We start from the raw sequence: 17,782 nt of genomic DNA, 5'->3' as shown, positions 1-17,782 counted from the left end.
GACGAGGGGGCGCGCCGCCGGCCCGGGGGGCGGGGCCGAGGAGGGGCGGGGCCACGCGGGCGGGGCTCCGCCCAACGGCCCGGCCCCGCCCAGGCGCCCGCGGCATGACGGGGCGGCGCCCCCTTGTGAGTCACCCCAGCCGGCTCGGGCCGGGGGCCATGGGGCGCGGGCCGGGCGGGGGGACGGGACGGGCACTCACACCGGGCCGGCGAGGGCCGATGGCCGAGCCCACCTATGGGCCTGAACAAAAGCAAAGAAAGCCCGACAGGTAAAAAGCAGGCGCGCCGGCCCCCCGCCCTCGGCCACCCCCTCCCGGGGCCCCGGGCGCCGGGCGCCGGGCGGGCCGGGGGCAGGTGCCCGGGGGCGCCTCCTGCCCCCACGATGCCCAGGAGCCTGGGCAGGCTGTGCCCCGGGCGGCCTCAGTTTCTCCTCCACAGCCGGCCAGGGCCGGTGCCCGGGAGTCCGGACCATCCCCATGCCAGGCAAGGAGGGGCCGGTGACTGGCCGAGGTCACGCAGGGCCTTGAGGCCGGATATGAACTCGGGTCCTGCTGACTCCAGGGCTAGTGCTCCATGCGTTGCCCCACCTTGCACATTGTGTGCCGGGCAGATGCCAAGAAAGGCACGCGTGTGGCCCCTGCCATGAAGGAGCCCACATTCATGGCAGCGGCATCCTATGGATCCATTCAAAATACTGGCAGAGGAAAAGAGCTCTGAAAAATCAGAAAATGAAATGGGAACTTGGAGGAGGCCCAGGAGGCGTGGCTCCCGACTGAGGAGGGGCATAAGTAGGGCTGCCAACCAGAAGTCCATGGCATAAGGTGAAGATGGGGGACAATATGGCCAGGCTAGAGTAGTCACTGAGCAAGTGGAGAGAAGGAAACAAGAGGGACGTGTAGATGTGTCATACCACGTACCATGGTCCAGGCTAGAGTACTGGGACTGAGCGAGTAGAGGGAAGGAAACAAGAGGGACGTGTAGATGTGACATGCCACGTACCATGGCCCAGGCTAGAGTACTGGGACTGAGCGAGTAGAGGGAAGGAAACAAGAGGGACGTGTAGATGTGACATACCACATACCATGGTCCAGGCTACAGTACTGGGACTGAGCAAGTAGAGGGAAGGAAACATGAGAGAGACGTGTAGATGTGACATACCACATACCATGGCCAGGCTAGAGTAGTCACTGAGCAAGTGGAGAGAAGGAAACACAAGAGGGACGTGTAGATGTGTCATACCACGTACCATGGCCCAGGCTACAGTACTGGGACTGAGCAAGTAGAGGGAAGGAAACATGAGAGAGACGTGTAGATGTGACATACCACATACCATGGCCAGGCTAGAGTAGTCACTGAGCAAGTGGAGAGAAGGAAACACAAGAGGGACGTGTAGATGTGTCATACCACGTACCATGGCCCAGGCTAGAGTAGTGGGACTGAGCGAGTAGAGGGAAGGAAACATGAGAGAGACATGTAGATGTGACATACCACGTACCATGGTCCAGGCTAGAGTACTGGGACTGAGCGAGTAGAGGGAAGGAAACAAGAGGGACGTGTAGATGTGACATGCCACGTACCATGGCCCAGGCTAGAGTACTGGGACTGAGCGAGTAGAGGGAAGGAAACAAGAGGGACGTGTAGATGTGACATACCACGTACCGTGGCCCAGGCTAGAGTAGTCACTGAGCAAGTGGAGAGAAGGAAACACAAGAGGGACATGTAGATGTGACATACCACGTACCATGGCCCAGGCTAGAGTACTGGGACTGAGTAAGTAGAGGGAAGGAAACATGAGAGAGACATGTAGATGTGACATACCACATACCATGGCCCAGGCTAGAGTAGTCACTGAGCAAGTGGAGAGAAGGAAACACAAGAGGGACGTGTAGATGTGACATACCACGTACCATGGCCAGGCTTGAGTAGTCACTGAGCAAGTGGAGAGAATGAAACACAAGAGGGACATGTAGATGTGACATACCACGTACCGTGGCCCAGGCTAGAGTAGTCACTGAGCAAGTGGAAAGAAGGAAACACAAGAGGGACGTGTAGATGCGACATACCATGTACCATGGCCCAGGCTAGAGTAGTCACTGAGCAAGTGGAAAGAAGGAAACACAAGAGGGACGTGTAGATGCGACATACCATGTACCATGGCCCAGGCTAGAGTAGTGGGACTGAGCAAGTAGAGGGAAGGAAACGTGAGAAAGACATGTAGATGTGACATACCATGGCCCAGGCTAGAGTAGTGGCACTGAGCAAGTGGAGAGAAGGAAACATAAGAGATATGTGAAGGTACAAATGACTTGATAAACTGTTGTATAATTAGGATGAGTGAATGAAAAGTCAAAGATGACTAAGTTTGCAAATAATGCATTTGGAAGAATAGTAGGTACATTCAACAGTAATAGAAAAGTTCAAAAGATTGGAGCGTTTTTTAATTTTTATTGAAAAGAGTGAGTTTTCTTTTTTCACATACTGATGCCTACTAGATATCCAACCCAAGATGTCCAAAGGAAATTGGCATTTTGGATCTAGAGGCGTAGGAGAGAGTTTAGAGCTGGAAATATAGATCTGGGAATCATCTACATTGAGATGATAATTGAACTCATAGGAATCCAGATGACTAAGCAAGTTAGCATAGAAGGGAAGGAGAAAGGGGTCAAGGCCAGTTTCTGCCAGTTTCTTGGGCCAAACCTAGAGGAATATTCAGTGAAGGGGCCTGAGGGTGTTAAGTAGGAGCAACCAGGAAGAGGCTACTATCTCCTAAAAGAGTAGGGTCTTTAATAGAGAGGAGAATATCCAGGAGAATCAAAAGCTTCAAGAAAACTCAAGAAGGATGAAGATTCAGAAAAGGCCAATCATTTGGTAATTAAGTAGTCAATGGAAATTTAATCACTAAGCATTTTATAGTGTTTGCTATGTTTCAAATCCTGTACTGGGGATACAAAGAAAGTAAAATACAGGCCTTCCTAAAGGAACTCCCACATGTACTGGAGAAGACAAAAAGTAAATATAATACAAATAAGCTGTAGACAGGATAAATAGGAAATCATGTGGAAACAATGTAAAAGACTATCAGACTTCCTTCTGTGGGGTAGCAAAGTGAGACTGGGGGAAAAATTGTAAAATTCAAAAAACAATTAAAAAAATAGGAAATCATGGGGAAAGGGTACTTAGAGTTAAAAAAAAAAAGCTTCCTGTAAAAGATGGATTTTATCCTCCTGACCTGAGAGGACTTAACTTCCCATGTCATATCTTTTGTCATTTTAGTACTGTACATGGGTTTTTCTTGACAAAGATGCTGGAATGATTTACCATTTCTTTCTCCAGTGAGTTACCATTTGTCAGAACTTTCCACTCTGACCAGTCCATCTTGGAAAAACTCTTTACAACATAGTTTTATTGAGCCATGCAAGCCCTCTACCACAACAAGGTAATACTGTAAGGGAGCTGACAACAAAGAAAATATCAATTCCAAAAAAAAATGCAAGAAAGCAAAATTGCAGTCTGATGAGATTACAAATAGTTGAGAAAAGAAGGAAAGTGAAAAGGTAAATGAGAAAGGGAAAATATTTCCAATTGAATGTAGAATTCTAGAGATTTGCAAGGAGAAATAAGAGGAATTAAAGATGCAAAGGAATAGAAAACAATACAATTAGAAAGATAGAGCTCGGTGGCTAGGTGGCTCAGTGGATAAGAGTACCAGCCCTGGAGTCAGGAGTACCTGAGCTCAAATCTGACCTCAGACACTTAATAATGACCTAGCTGTGTGGCCTTGGGCAAGCCACTTAACCCCTTTGCCTTGAAAAATCTAAAAAAAAAGAAAAAAAAGACAATTAGAGCTATCTAAGGAAAGTTTCTTGCAAAAAATGGGCGTGATAAAACACAAAAATGGTGGAGACTTAACAGAAATAAACAGGATTAAGAAGAGGTGGCAAGAATATAAAAAGAACCATACAAGAAAGATCTTAACATCACTGATAGATACTATGGTGTGGTTACTGATCTAGAGCCAGACATCCTAGAGAGTGAAGCCAAATGAGCCTTAGGAAACAATGCTAACAATAAGGTTCATGGAGGTGATAGAATTCCAGATGAGCTATTTAAAGTTCTAAAAAATGGTGTTGCTAAAGTGCTGCATTTAGATATGTCAGCAAATTTGGAAAACTTAAGTGGCCAATCCTAAAGAAGTGGGCAGTTCCAAGGAATATTCAAATTTTGCATTCATTTCACAAACCAATAAGGTTATGCTTTAGAATCTATAATCTAGGCCTCAGCAATATGTGAGCTGAAAATTTCAGAAGAGTAGGGTGGTTTTCCAAAGCTAGAAACCAAATTGCCAACATTATGGAGAGAAAAATATATATATATATACTTCTGTTCCACTGATTTCACTAAAATCTGTAACTGTGAATCACAACAAAATGTGGCAAGTCCTCAAAGAGATGAAGTACCACATCATCTTGTCTCGTGAGGAACATGTATGTAGGTCAAAAAACAACAGAACTACTACTACTACTACTATTAGTCCTTCTGCCTTACCAGAATCCCCATGACCTGATTAATTGGAAGCAGGACTATTGGAGATGGTCTGGCTACTGCAGGAGTCTCTTGAACTTAGATTGGTTTCACTTCCTCCCTTATCAGCAAGGTACCAGGCACCTGGCATTATCAATTCTGGGCAAGCACCAGCATGTGACATCTGGTGACAGGATGTGATTACCTGAAATATTCTAACCTGTCTCTTGATGGATGCTGCACATGAAACCAGCTGATTAAGAATGGAAAAGGAATCTGACAAGGCTATGTATTGTTGTCCCCTTATTTATTTAGCTTACATTTTGAGTATATCATTTAATACTGACATTGAAATGTCAGACTGGACAAATCAAAAACCAGAAATAAGGTTGCTGGGAGAAATATCAACAGCTTCCAATATCATAGCAGAAAGTGAAGAGGAATTAAAGAATTTCTTGATCAAAATGAAAGAAGAGAGTGTAAAATATGACTTGAAGCTTTTAACATAAAATAATCTAAAATCATGACAACTGATCTCATGCCTTCCTGGCAAATAGATGGTGAAGATGATAAAGCAGAGTCAAATTTCATATTCTTGGATCCAAGATCACAGCAGATGGCAGCCGTAAAATTAAAAGATACTTGCCCCCAGGAAAAAACTATGGCAAAATCAGGACAGCATTAAGTTTGCTGAGCCATCACTGTCAAATGTCCAAATAGTCAAAACTGTGTTTTTCTGGTGGTAGTGTATGGCTGTGAGAGTTGAACTATAAAGAAAGATGAATACTACAGAATTGATGTTTTCAAATTAAGTACTAAGAGAAGACTTGAGAGTTCCTTGTAAAGCAAAGGAGATCAAATCAGACATTAATTAAATTAATTCAGTCTATTCATTGGGAGGTCAAACACAAGCTTAAATACTGTGATGACGTTATGAGAAGATAAGATTCATTGAAAAAAGACCCTTATGTCGGGAAAGATGAAGGCATAGCAGAGAATGGGATGGATAAATAGTGTAATAGAACTTGGGCAGACTTTGAGAGATAGTGGAGGATAGAAGGGTCTGGTGTGCTATGGTCCATGAAGTCCCAAAGAATCATATATAACTAAAGGAATGAATAATAGTAACAAAAATAATCTCTTTTTCAAGACATTTCACATGATTACCCTTCATAATTAATACATCCCAGCCAGGTTGGACTACTTCCTGTTCCCTCTCCACACAGGCAACCTGCATGCTTGGAATACATTCCCTACAGCTTCTACCTTAACTTCCTTCACTACTCATTTCAGATAGCAAATCTTTTCTGAAGGGTTCCTTAAGCCTAGGGGTAATTATTCTCTGCCTCCTCAAATTATCTTGATTTTATGTGTCTGTGGACAGATATGTGAGTTGTCCTCCTATCCCTAGCACTTAGGACAGCTCCCTATGTGTGATTAATAAATGTTTATGGAATTGCACTGATGAGGATTGGCAAATGGGAGCAAATCACTCCCCAAACTTTCTCTAGTAAGAACGAAGTGACAAAATGATTCAAAGGATGACCTTGAGAGTGATGATAGTAATGGGTAGAAGTTAAGAGGTCCTGGGTCCAAGATCTTCTCTGACTCATTCTCTATGGCCGTGATCGTGTCACTTAACTTTTTACAGCCCAAGCTACTCTCTAAGACTCTTTAAATTAGAGAAAAGTTACTCATCTGACTCAGTAGAGGGAGTCCTCACACTGAAAGTTTCCCAAATCAGTGGAATTACCAGGACAGAAAATAATAAATAATAATAATATTCATGTGACACTTTTAGAATTACAAAGTTCAATTTATATTTTCATTTTATATTTTTAAAGTATGGGATGTGATGAATAGCAAAGTGTCTGTACTCAGCATAAAAGGAGAGGAAATCACCCACCTGCTATATGTTTCTCTGCAAGTGAATGAAATGAAAAATGAGACTCTAAAGCCCAGCTCTTTGTCCAGTGGACAGAAACATGCTCTTTCCCTTCAGTATCTCAGAGTTGGAAGGTCAGCTAATCCAACCCACACATGGATGAGAATCCCCCCTACTATAGACCTGATAGGTAGTCATGCAGCCTTTGTTTAAAGAGCTCCAGGAGGAGCCAGCCTTTCAAGGTAGCCCAGTTCATTTTAGATAGTTCTTGGTTTTTGGGAAGGTTCTCATTCTCAAGCCTCTCGGAAGTCACTCTGTAACTTCTACCCATTACTGTCTTCATCGCAAGTGGCACACCCGACCATTTTTTCTATATACTATGTCCAAGAAAATAGTTATGTGTTTCTGAAAAAAAATAATTGTTTCTTCCAACAGCTGCCTTGCTTGAGTACTTCATTGTGGATCTCTTTGGGATTAGCAAACTATTCACTGCCTTCATCCAGTTATTTATTTATCTTCTTTTTATTTATTGTTTCTTTCCAGCTACACCCAGCTCTTCATTTCAGAAAGCCAAGGATAAGAATCCCAACAAGCATATGGAGAAACAGCCAACAAGTCCTAGCTCAGTATCCACTGCTTCTGGTAGTTATGGACCCGTGAAAACAACGATGAAATCTTCACAGACTGTTCATAAAAGTGGTAGGAAAGATCTAAAAGGGGATCTATTCAAATCAGAAAGGTTATGGCTAGGGTGGAAGGCGGATTTTTTGGATTCCATTTCAGTAAATATTGATAAAGTTCCTTAGATGGAAGGCTTTGGGGAATCCAAGAACACACATGACCCTGACCCTGTTAAAAAGGAGTAAATATAACCTAAGTAGTGTGGAGGGGTGGTAGGAGAAGATAGTTATGCAGATGATCATAATGCAAGGGGAGTGTGGTGCAAGGTACAAGGAGATCTCCAGTCAATGAAAGTGCTGAAAGCACTGTGAGAAGACATGTCTAGGTCACAGATGTGGGAAAGTTTCATAGAAGAGGAAGCTGATTAAATTGAACCTGGAAGGAGAAGTGGGCGAACAAACATTTACATAGCACAAGCTTTGTGCCAGATACTGTGCTGTTTAAGCACTTTTACAAATATCTTTTTTCATCTTGCTAACAACCCTGGGAGGTAAGAGCTATTGAGTAATTATTAGCATTATGAGAAAACTGAGGCAGACAGAGTTAAAGTGAAATGTTGATGATCACACAGGGTAGTGTCTAAGGTAGAATTTGAACTCAGATCTTCCTGACTTTAGACCCATTGTGCTAACTAGCTGCCCCTGCAGGAACCAGTTTCAGTGGTTGGAAATAAGACAGGAAAGTACTGTGTTGTTCAGGTGGCTTTAAACAAAGGCACACCAGGAACCAAGAGCCCAAGATAAGAACAGATAGAAGGCTTGAATGGGATCAGATGGCAAAAGGCCTTGACTGCTAGGAGAATGTTCATTGAATTGAGGATAGGAGAGTGATATGATCAGAGGGTGTTTTAGGAAGGAGACTTAGGCAAAAAAGCAAAGAAGCATCCTGGAGCCAGAAGGGATGAATGATGTCCTGAAGCACAGTGTGTTTCCCAAGGGAACATAAAAGACAAAGAAAGCAGAAATTTGTTCTTGGAAAACTGATCAGATAGATTAACCAGTTTCCCTTCATCTTTGATCTTTTCTCCTCATCCTTGTTCTGTCTTCTTGTGCTTCCAAAATTGACTACCGGTAGAAGAGATAACATACTCACATCTCTGAGACATAAGGAGCCTTCCTTCATGCCCTGCTCCATTCCCTAGACCAAGATGGGGAGGGAGTGGCTGCATCTTTGCCCTTTGTTTGCACTTCTAATTATTCCTTCTGCCTTTTTTTTTTTGGAGACTTGTGTCTCCCCACCTTGCCAGGTTAGAAGTGTAGCTGCTTACTAAACACATAACACAAACACATGGAGTTCACCACATTGCTTCTAGGCTAGTAGGGCCACCCAGCCAGCTTGAACTCCAATTGCAGCTCAGAACTCCTAAGCTCAAGCAATTTCCCAATCTCTACCTCACCCAGGAACAAAAATAAGTATGTTCCAATACCATGTGCTTGGCCTCTCCCATTACTTGGCAATCCTCCTTCCTTTGGGGTTTATTTCTTCTATCTCTATTAACCTATCAAGACCCTGATGGCATTAATCTACTGTGTCTGCCCCCCCCCCCCAGGTTATTCTCTCCTTTCTCAACATGTTAGGTATCTAGTTCAGTCTCTCTCTTTAGCCAAGTCATTGCTTGTATTCTTGGTGGACACACACTGACGTTCCTGACCTTCCAGGGCTTCCAACTCATCCAGCAGTCTGAAATTTCTCTCTCCTCTCATCCTGTTGTATCCTCCCATCTCTTCCTCTGCCTCTCTCCTAACTGTTGTTCATCTCTGGGAGCTCTAATCCCTGTTTTACCTTGTTCCATCACTGTCTTCTCTGACTTCCCATTGCTACCTTTATCCTGCTTTCCATTCTGTCTAGGGAATCATTGTACCTAGACCCTCTCCACTCACCCAGAACCCCTTGGGCTATAACTGGTCATGCCTGTCTGAACCCCAAGCCTGGGTTGTTCCCATTATCTGACTTCTTTCCCATTCTGAAGGCAGTCACTATCCAGCAACTGTTTTCATGAGAAACTGATCTTCCATGACATCAACTGTGTTCTTGCTACTGTTTGGTAGTAATCCTTTTCTTCTTCCCGAGTTGACTTAAACAATTCCCAGACTATGTCTGTCTGTCTCTCTTCTCTTTCTCTCTTTCTGTCTCTATCTCTCTGTCTCTCTCTTGGATAATTCATGTTCCTTTTTTCTCCCACTCTTAACTTTTCAGAACACATACAAAATCCTGGTTCTCTAGTCATCTATTTTGTAGCTAGTCCTTCTGTCCTAGACCAGTACCCTGTGCCTTCTATTTTATCCCTTATCTCCGTCTGCATCGTTCAATGAGGCTTCCTTGACCCTACTACCATTCTCTCAAATTGTCAACTAACAGCTCTTCTCATAGCCACATTTCTAGACTCAGCCATCGACTCAAGTGTGATAATATATACTTCCTCACTTTCCATTCACTTACAAACTCTGGGCAGTCTGGCTTCTGACCTTACTACTTTGAAATTGCATCTCTGGGGCAGCTAGGTGGTGCAGTGGAAGGAGCACCAGCCCTGGAGGACCTGAGTTCAAATCCAACCTCAGACACTTAATAATTACCTAGCTGTGTGGCCTTGGGCAAGCCACTTAACCCCATTGCCTTGCAAAAACTAAAAATAAAAAAAATTGTATCTCCAAGGTCATCAATGATCTCTTCAGTGCTAGATCCAGTGGTATTTTCTTCTTGACCTTATAAAAGCTTTTGATACTTCATTCTCCTTGATCTTATAAAAGCTTTTAGCACTTAACCTCTTCCTAGACATTCTCCTCTCTTGACTTTCAGGATACTGCTCCCTCATGTATCTCTGACCTCTCCTCCTTTGTCTTCTTTATTAAATCATGAGCCATGACCTGCCTTCCAACATGGGAATCCCTCGAGGCTTTGTCTTGATTCCTTTTCTCCTCTCCCTCCCTCTCTCTCCTCTTGTTGATCTCATCGGCTCCCTTGGGTTCAGTGATCCCTGCCAAAAACTATATATTCAACCCAAACATTTCTTTGGAACAGTAGTCCTCTCTGCCTAGAAACAATCTCAATCTCACCATATCTAAAACAGAAGTCCTTCTTTCCCTTCCTAAATCAAACTCTCCACCAAACATTCCTTTTTTCTGTTGAGAACATCCCTATCTATCCAGTCACCCTGGTTCTTACTCTCAGAATCACCTTTGATACAGACAGGTTCATTACATTATATTCTTTTTGTAGATGAAGGAAAGGAGCCAGTAGAGATCTATTCGAAATGCATGTGAAGAAAATAAAATGATAGCTAAAGCAATGTCATGGAGACTATGGGAGTGGAAGAAAGGAGATTTGGGGTGGCTACATGGCGCAGTGGATAAAGCACCGGTCCTGGAGTCAGGAGTACCTGGGTTCAAATCCGGTCTCAGACACTTAATAATTACCTAGCTGTGTGGCCTTGAGCAAGCCACTTAACCCCATTTGCCTTGCAAAAAACCTAAAAAAAAAAAGTATATAAGGAAGAAAGGAGATTTAAAGTTCAAGTTTAGCTTGTTAGGAGGAGGGTCTCCGCTTCCTCAAAAATGGGAGGGGAAGGAGAAGAGGACTAATGAAAATACTGGAAGAGTTAGAAGACTGAAGGAGGAAAGCAAAAGGGGATTGACGTAGGATACCCCTAATCTTTTCAGTAAATTAGAAAACAAATCCCAGAAGGGGAGAGAGTTGGGAAGAGATTTTATGATAGACATTGTATGGAAAGTGCTAGTTAATAAAAGATAAAAGAAAAGAAAAAGATTGCCACGGAGTCTGTGACTTTAACTAGCCTAAATTCAAAAAGGATCTGCCATTACATTTTCATGATTCCTACGGTGCTGTTTTTTAGGAGTTTAGGGGGCAGATGTTAGGAGTTCCTCAAAACTGAAGATTAGGGGCAGCTAGGTGGTGCAGTGGATAAAGCACTGGCCCTGGAGTCAGGAGTACCTGGGTTCAAATCTGGTCTCAGACACTTAATAATTACCTAGCTGTGTGGCCTTGGGCAAGCCGCTTAACCCCATTTGCCTTGCAAAAACCTAAAAACAAACAAACAAAAAAAAAACCTGAAGGTTAGAAGTCTGGGAATGTCCAAAATGTAAGAATGAGAGAACATTTCTAAAGGATATGACCTCTGAATAGTCACGATCAAAACCAGGCAGTGAGAGAAGCTGGGAAAGCAGGATCAACCAAGGATCCAAAGATCCTGTTGAGGCCAAAAGAAGGGGCACAGGAGGAACAAGGGAGTGATTGGATGTGGAAGGGCAGTAGACTGTGGGCAAATAGGAGAATCTTAAGATTAACAGGTCTCTACAGGTTATTATAGAATGATCCCAGAATGGTGAGAATGTGACAGCAGCTACCTTAGAGAAGTGCCTACTTGCTCACAAGAAAATTTATTGAAATCAGAAATGTTCTCTGTGAATGTGGTGCTTCTGGTGCAAACTGGAGAATGCAAAGTGTCTCTCTTTTTTCCTTCTCTGTGCCTATTACCCAGTAATTGTGCTCGCCTATGTCTTATATATTGTTGTCTTTATGTAGGAAAAGTTAATATGGAGAAATAGATACTCATACTTTTCTGGTAGAATTGCAAGTTGGTAGAATTATTTTGAAGAACATCTAGCAGTACATTACAGGAGTTCCAAATATAATCTTATGCTTTGAACAAATAATGCCATTATTGGGGATATAGCCTGAGAATATTATCAAAAGAAAAAAGAACTCAAATATTTATAGTATAATTCTTACTATAAATATTTGAACAGATTGACAACCACACATAGTAGCTAAACCAATTGTGCTACAGCAATTGATTATTGTAATCTGTGGAATAGTATAATGCAATTCCAAAGGACAAATATAGAAAAGACAAAGAATTAAGAAAAAAGCACATGAAATAATTCAGAGTAAAAAATTTAGAAACAATCAGTATACTCTATGACTTTAGAGAAAGAAAGAAAAAAAAATATATATATATACATATATATATATATGTACATACACATACTTACACAGAAGAATGGCTAAAGAAATTCAGAGAATGGGGGGGGTACCCAGAGAAAGGAAGGAGGAACATAGGACAAGGGAAAGAATGTCATGGGACTAGGTATAGAATGAGAAGATCTTCTCTGGCACAATCAGTGGGTTGATTTGTTTTGTTTGATTTTTTTCCTATTTGTTACAAGGGAGAGAGAAGGGAAGAGATTCTGTGGGTAGTGAGAGACCCTCAGAAGATCATCAATAAAGCTTTTTTTAAAAGGAACAAAAGAAAACAAAAAATACAGGAGGAGGCACAAATAGGACAATTACATCACTGCTTTGTCAAATTTAATAAAAATATACATATATATAGGCTTCTTTTTAAAATTCACAATTTCTTGTACAACCTCTATTTTGTTGTTATTTGTAATAATGAAATATTTGTCGATTTTATTGAGATTTCTCTCCCCCCCCCAAAAAAAGGGATTTTTTTAAAGGGGAAGAAATTGTCCTGGCTCTGGAGGTCAGAGAAGCTGAATTTCAAATCCCCTCCTCTGACTTGGTATGCTCTACTCTCAACTTAGACAAGTCACTGGTCCTTCCTGGATCTTAAATGTAAAATGAAAGGATTGGGCTCCATGACTTCTGAGATCCTTTCTGGCTCTGGACCTAGGATCCCAAGAGGAATTCACCTCAGTGGTCCAAGTAATTATAAAGTGCTAAGTACAAGTAAATGTTTAGTTTGTTTAAAATTCCCTATAACATTTTGTTAATTGAATTTCATATTATTAGATTTCCTCAGATTAATTTTGTGATGTCCAGATGATATCTTTCATTTGTGGAAGAGCAGAGCCTATTTGGTTTTTTTAGCCTCTCATTTAACAATGTTTTTAACTAGGGCAGATCCAAATGACTTTGTTCAGGACATTCAAATTTAGAAAACTTCTCATACCACTATCAGTCCTTCACCAACATAGATATAACTGAATTTAATATCTACCTAACAAGAATAAGACCCTTCCAAGGGTCTTATATTTGGGTCTTCCATGGGTTTGATGAATTCCCAGTCAGGTCTCCCATACTCCCCATCTTTGGTTGTCAGACTCCCTGGAAGCTCAGTGAAGGAGCCCAGGGATGTCCCAGAGTATCTGTCATACCCAACAACTGAATTGAGTTAGATTGCCTTTTGGACCACTTGTGGCTACTTCCACATCTCTTTAACAATCACCATGCTCTACACACATATACATTAAGTGATAATATTTGCACAAATGCACAAGAGGAAAAGAAACAAACCACCCTCAAAGTCACCCAGAAAACCCTGGACATTTCAATGTCCACTGAATCAGGGGAGTATGAAGTTTGGATAAGAAACAGCCCTGGAAAACAGTACAGATACAGGCACAATTCATTCTGTTACTCAACACAATATTCCCTAGATAGGCTCCTAGATCTGGAGCTGGAAGGGATCTCAGAAGCCCCTGACCCTCAATTTTACAAATGGGGAAATGAGACACAAGTAGTTTAAATAACCTGGGTCATCCATGGAGGCAGGATTTGAACCAGACTCTATCTACTAAGTCATACATTATGGAGGACTAAAGCAATTTCTATGGGAGATATGGGGGGGTGACCCAATTGGGGAGATCCAGAAGTCTTCATGGAGGAGGTGGCTTTGGGGTTGCATTTTCAAGTATTTGTAGAAGGTTAGGAGATGCAGAGAGGGAGGGAGAGTGGGCATCCCTGTTGAGAAGAACAAAATGATCAGAGTCCTGGAAGAGGGAAAGCACAGCTAACCACACACCCATCAAACATTTTTAGCTATTTTTCACTGAATCATGGGTCACATGGCTGTCATCTTTCTGTTTGAGTAATGCTTGCATTTCCCCTGCTTCCCTCCCTTTAGAACTGGCTTCTGATTCAAGGGATAGAAAGTCTGAGACAAGAAGATTTCTTATTCCCCAAATTGTCATTACTCGAGCTTCCACTGACACTGCTCGTACTCCATCACAAGAGGAAAGTTCTCAAAAGACCATAAAGGACAAAACTGACTACGGCCCCTACTACCGGCACAGAAACCCCAGCACTGTTGAAGCATACCAAAAAACTAAGCCTGATCCTCCAAAACGGAGAGCGATGATGTAGTTGTCCTCTGAGATCCAAATACTGTCTTCAGAAGCTGGCTGCAGTTTTTCTTCCTCTTCTCTCCAAGTGACCTTGACATACTTCTTCCAGGGCCACAGGCAGTTTGGAGGAAAGCAGGAATGATTCCTCCTTGGAAAGTGAACTGGGAAGCTTCATTTAAATAAATAATTGAATTTTGAAAGTGAATGGATGGATAATGAGACAACAGGTCAAAGGGCTCCAAATTTATATCTAATAAGTTTTAAAGTCTCAGTACACTTCTGGAGGGGGGAAGGGAAATCCCAGTGGTAAGTATAACTAAAACCAGATCCAAGATTTAGAGGTCATTATTCTAGTTAGGGGAGGGAGGTGTATTTTGAGTTAAAAAAAATTAGTTTTGTGGAAGCCACCATATAACTTTAAATGCCTCTGTATAAATGTGTTGATCCAGGATGGAGATAACTAATATAATGCAGTTCTAAGTAATAAGTCCTTTCAGTGAGGGAAGTCCTCAGAGGAAGTTTGAAGGTTGTCTCAAGAGAAGTCGTCTTGTTTTCATATCACATATCATAACAGAGGTATGTCTCTTATTTTGACTCTTGACTGAAAATCTAAACCGTGTACATCAGGGAAAAGCAGTCTTCTATGATGCCAAGATGTGAGAACTTTAGATCTAAGTTAGCAGGATGAAACCACAGATAGTTATTTTTTCTAGGACAGTTTGAGGTAGAAACAGAACTTAGAAACCAGCATCACAAATAAACCAGATAAGCAAATATGAGTTTAATTGACAGTCCAAGTGAAATTTCAAAAAAAAATTAAGTTTCTCCTTAAACCAAGGTTAGATAAAGCAGTTAGAGATAACAGAGTTTAGTTGGTAAAAAGCACTTAATCATAGGTAAAGAGTCCTTTAAATAGAAAGGCTCCTTTAAGATGATGTGGTTTAATAATGGTTAGGTAAATGTCAACACTTTTATTTTAGCATAAAAAGAGGGGATATGACCAAATTATGTGCTAATCTGAACTCATGGATAAACATGAGTTAGAGGTGCAACTTGGCACTTCTACCCCAGGGTACCAGTTAGTGCCTATGGAAGAAAATTACTAACTTGCAAAGGGTTATGCCAGCAAATGCTCAGCCACAAAGTAATGAACAATGTGACACATTCTTAAGAAACATTCCACTCTGTATTTGCCAGTTAATTTAAAGTTAAACCATGTATGTGATGCAACCCTACTGATGCTGCACTCAATCTGGCTTCCTCCCCAGCTTGGCACTCCTGGATTTGTTGAATGGGTGGGTGGGTGTGTATCTGGTGATTAACCCAACTTCAAGACAGTCTGTGAGTCTAAACTTATGAGTGACCTCTTAACAGTCCACTAACACACACAATTGACTTAAAGGCATTTTACTAAGGTGACATAATGAGAATAGTAACTACAGAATATTGACCCTTAAATATGAATTCTCCCATGAATCAGTGAATCACCAGGAAGAGTGGGCACAAAGTACATTGGGAGTAAGGAACCATGGCCAAGGCAATAACCCACTTCTCTAAAAGCTCCAATGTTCCATCTTGACCTGGTCATAAGGTCCTTCCTAGACACAATATCTGCTGATAGGTCAATTCATTTGGATACCCAGGCACATTTTTCACTGAAATTAAATTCTCCACCATTGGGGCTAATTCCTTTGAAACCAACATGGGCTCTCTTCTCTGCCAAGAAGTACATTCTTCAGCTACCTCCCTGACTGTTCCCTGCCAAGGGAGTATCTCCACTGTAAAATACCATCTTCTTTGGAGGAGAGGATGGAAATCTCCTTTGTCCTCTGCTGCTCTTTGAAAGAGGGATGGGGGATCACAACCTACAAAGCTGCATCCTCCCTCACTTTAAGGGTCATCAGGGATGTGGCCATCCCAACCAACTAATGACAAGTGACCCTTGCAATTCTATCAAATTTCACATTTCATTTAAAAAAAAATTACTATCTCATTATGCCTACTCTTTCCATTACTACTTTAGGAAAAACTAGCAGAAAAATCAAAATTCCCCAATCTGTAGAGATGCAGGACCATACTTGGATGCTTTAATGACTCTAAGTACACTGCCCATATAGATTGCAAACCATATTATTTCTTAAATCCTCCATAGATTGTTTATGTATTGTGAGCCTTTCTCTTAGTCTTTTATTTCATTTAACATCTAACAATTATTTCATGAGTGTAGTGGACAGAAGACTGGTTAGAAAGTTAGAAGGACGGGGCGGCTAGGTGGCGTAGTGGATAAAGCACTGGCCCTGGAGTCAGGAGTACCTGGGTTCAAATCCTACCTCAGACACTTAATAGTTACCTAGCTGTGTGGCCTTGGGCAAGCCACTTAACCCTGTTTGCCTAAAAACCTTAAAAAAAAAAAAGAAAGAAAGTTAGAAGGACCTGGGACCAAGTCCTACATCCTAGCTGTCTAACCCTGGGCAGAACACAAACCTCTCAGTGCCAGCAGACTTGCCCTCCAGGGTCATAGAGTTATCTTAGGGCAGAGGTAGGCTCCAAGTTCATGCCTTACTGATTCCAAGTCCAGTCTTCTATCCAATATACCACCTGACTATCTAGAGGAAATTCCTCATTGAGAACTCTTCCTCTGATGAAATCAAAGACCCAGCTTCAAAAATAAAAAATAGCACTCAAGGTGGACATCTGTTGTTCACTCATAACTACATATCTATGTTCTCAATGACTTGTGCCAGAAACAGCATGATGCTTCTAGGTCTTTTGATACCTTAATATTTTAATAGGATGTTATTTTCCAATGACAATCTTAAGACATGTATAAAGTCCTTCCACTGCCTGGAGCATCTGTCTCTATTCTGCAAGAAGCCTGGCAGCAGGATAAAAAACTACATGGGATTTGTCATCAAATGAAGTGCAAGGCTTTGTTCCATATGATATGGATGACCTTGAGTGAATCATTTAGCTTTCTCTGGGTCTTAGTTTTCTCATCTGCAAAATGGAAGAGTTGGACCAAATTACCACTAAATAGTATGATAAACTGGTAATTTTCTTCCACTGGGACAAAAAAGATTACTTGCCTTTAGTCATGTAGCTTGTATATGCAGTAAATGACAGAACAGGATCAGGATATCATAGTCAATAATAAACAGCTACTTAGGTGCCAGGCGCTGTATTACTGAGGATAGAAAGACAAAAGTTCTTGCCCTTAAGGAGCTCAAAATCGAATGGGAAAGCAAGCATGTACCAACAATATACAGGATAAATAGGAAATTAAAAAAAAAAGACTAGAATTGAAAGACTAGACAAGGTTCCCTGTAGAAGACTGGATTTTATTTGAGACAAAGTGAGGGAAGCCAGGAGGTGGAATTGAGAAGGCCGAAGAAAATGGCCATAGAGAAGAGATGGTCTATTTATGAAATGCTGAGAAACCAGGATCATTGAATCTAAGTGAAAGGCATAGAAGACTGGAAGGGTAGAAGGGGGTAAGATGAGGTGTAATTCAAAGACCAAACAGAGGACTTTGTTTTTGATCCAGGAGGTGGGAACCAATTAAATTGATTGAGGTGAGGGAAAGGGACAGTAAT

General features: G+C 41.7%; 1 protein-coding gene across 1 annotated transcript; it reads left to right on the top strand.

The window, feature by feature from the left end:
* The first annotated feature begins 53 nt into the window (after window positions 1-53).
* SPATA33 (spermatogenesis associated 33) lies at window positions 54-14,389 on the top strand. The gene is made up of 3 exons (XM_074200926.1): window positions 54-268; window positions 6,949-7,104; window positions 13,970-14,389. The coding sequence occupies exons 1-3, from the start codon at window positions 235-237 to the stop codon at window positions 14,206-14,208; spliced, it is 429 nt and encodes a 142-aa protein (XP_074057027.1). The 5' UTR covers window positions 54-234; the 3' UTR covers window positions 14,209-14,389.
* Window positions 14,390-17,782: the final 3,393 nt, after the last annotated feature.

Source organism: Macrotis lagotis, chromosome 1, assembly GCF_037893015.1.
Source record: "Macrotis lagotis isolate mMagLag1 chromosome 1, bilby.v1.9.chrom.fasta, whole genome shotgun sequence".
NCBI lineage: Eukaryota > Metazoa > Chordata > Mammalia > Peramelemorphia > Peramelidae > Macrotis > Macrotis lagotis.
The sequence above is the reverse complement of the archived record's forward strand: the minus strand, read 5'-3'. Positions and strand labels throughout refer to the sequence as shown.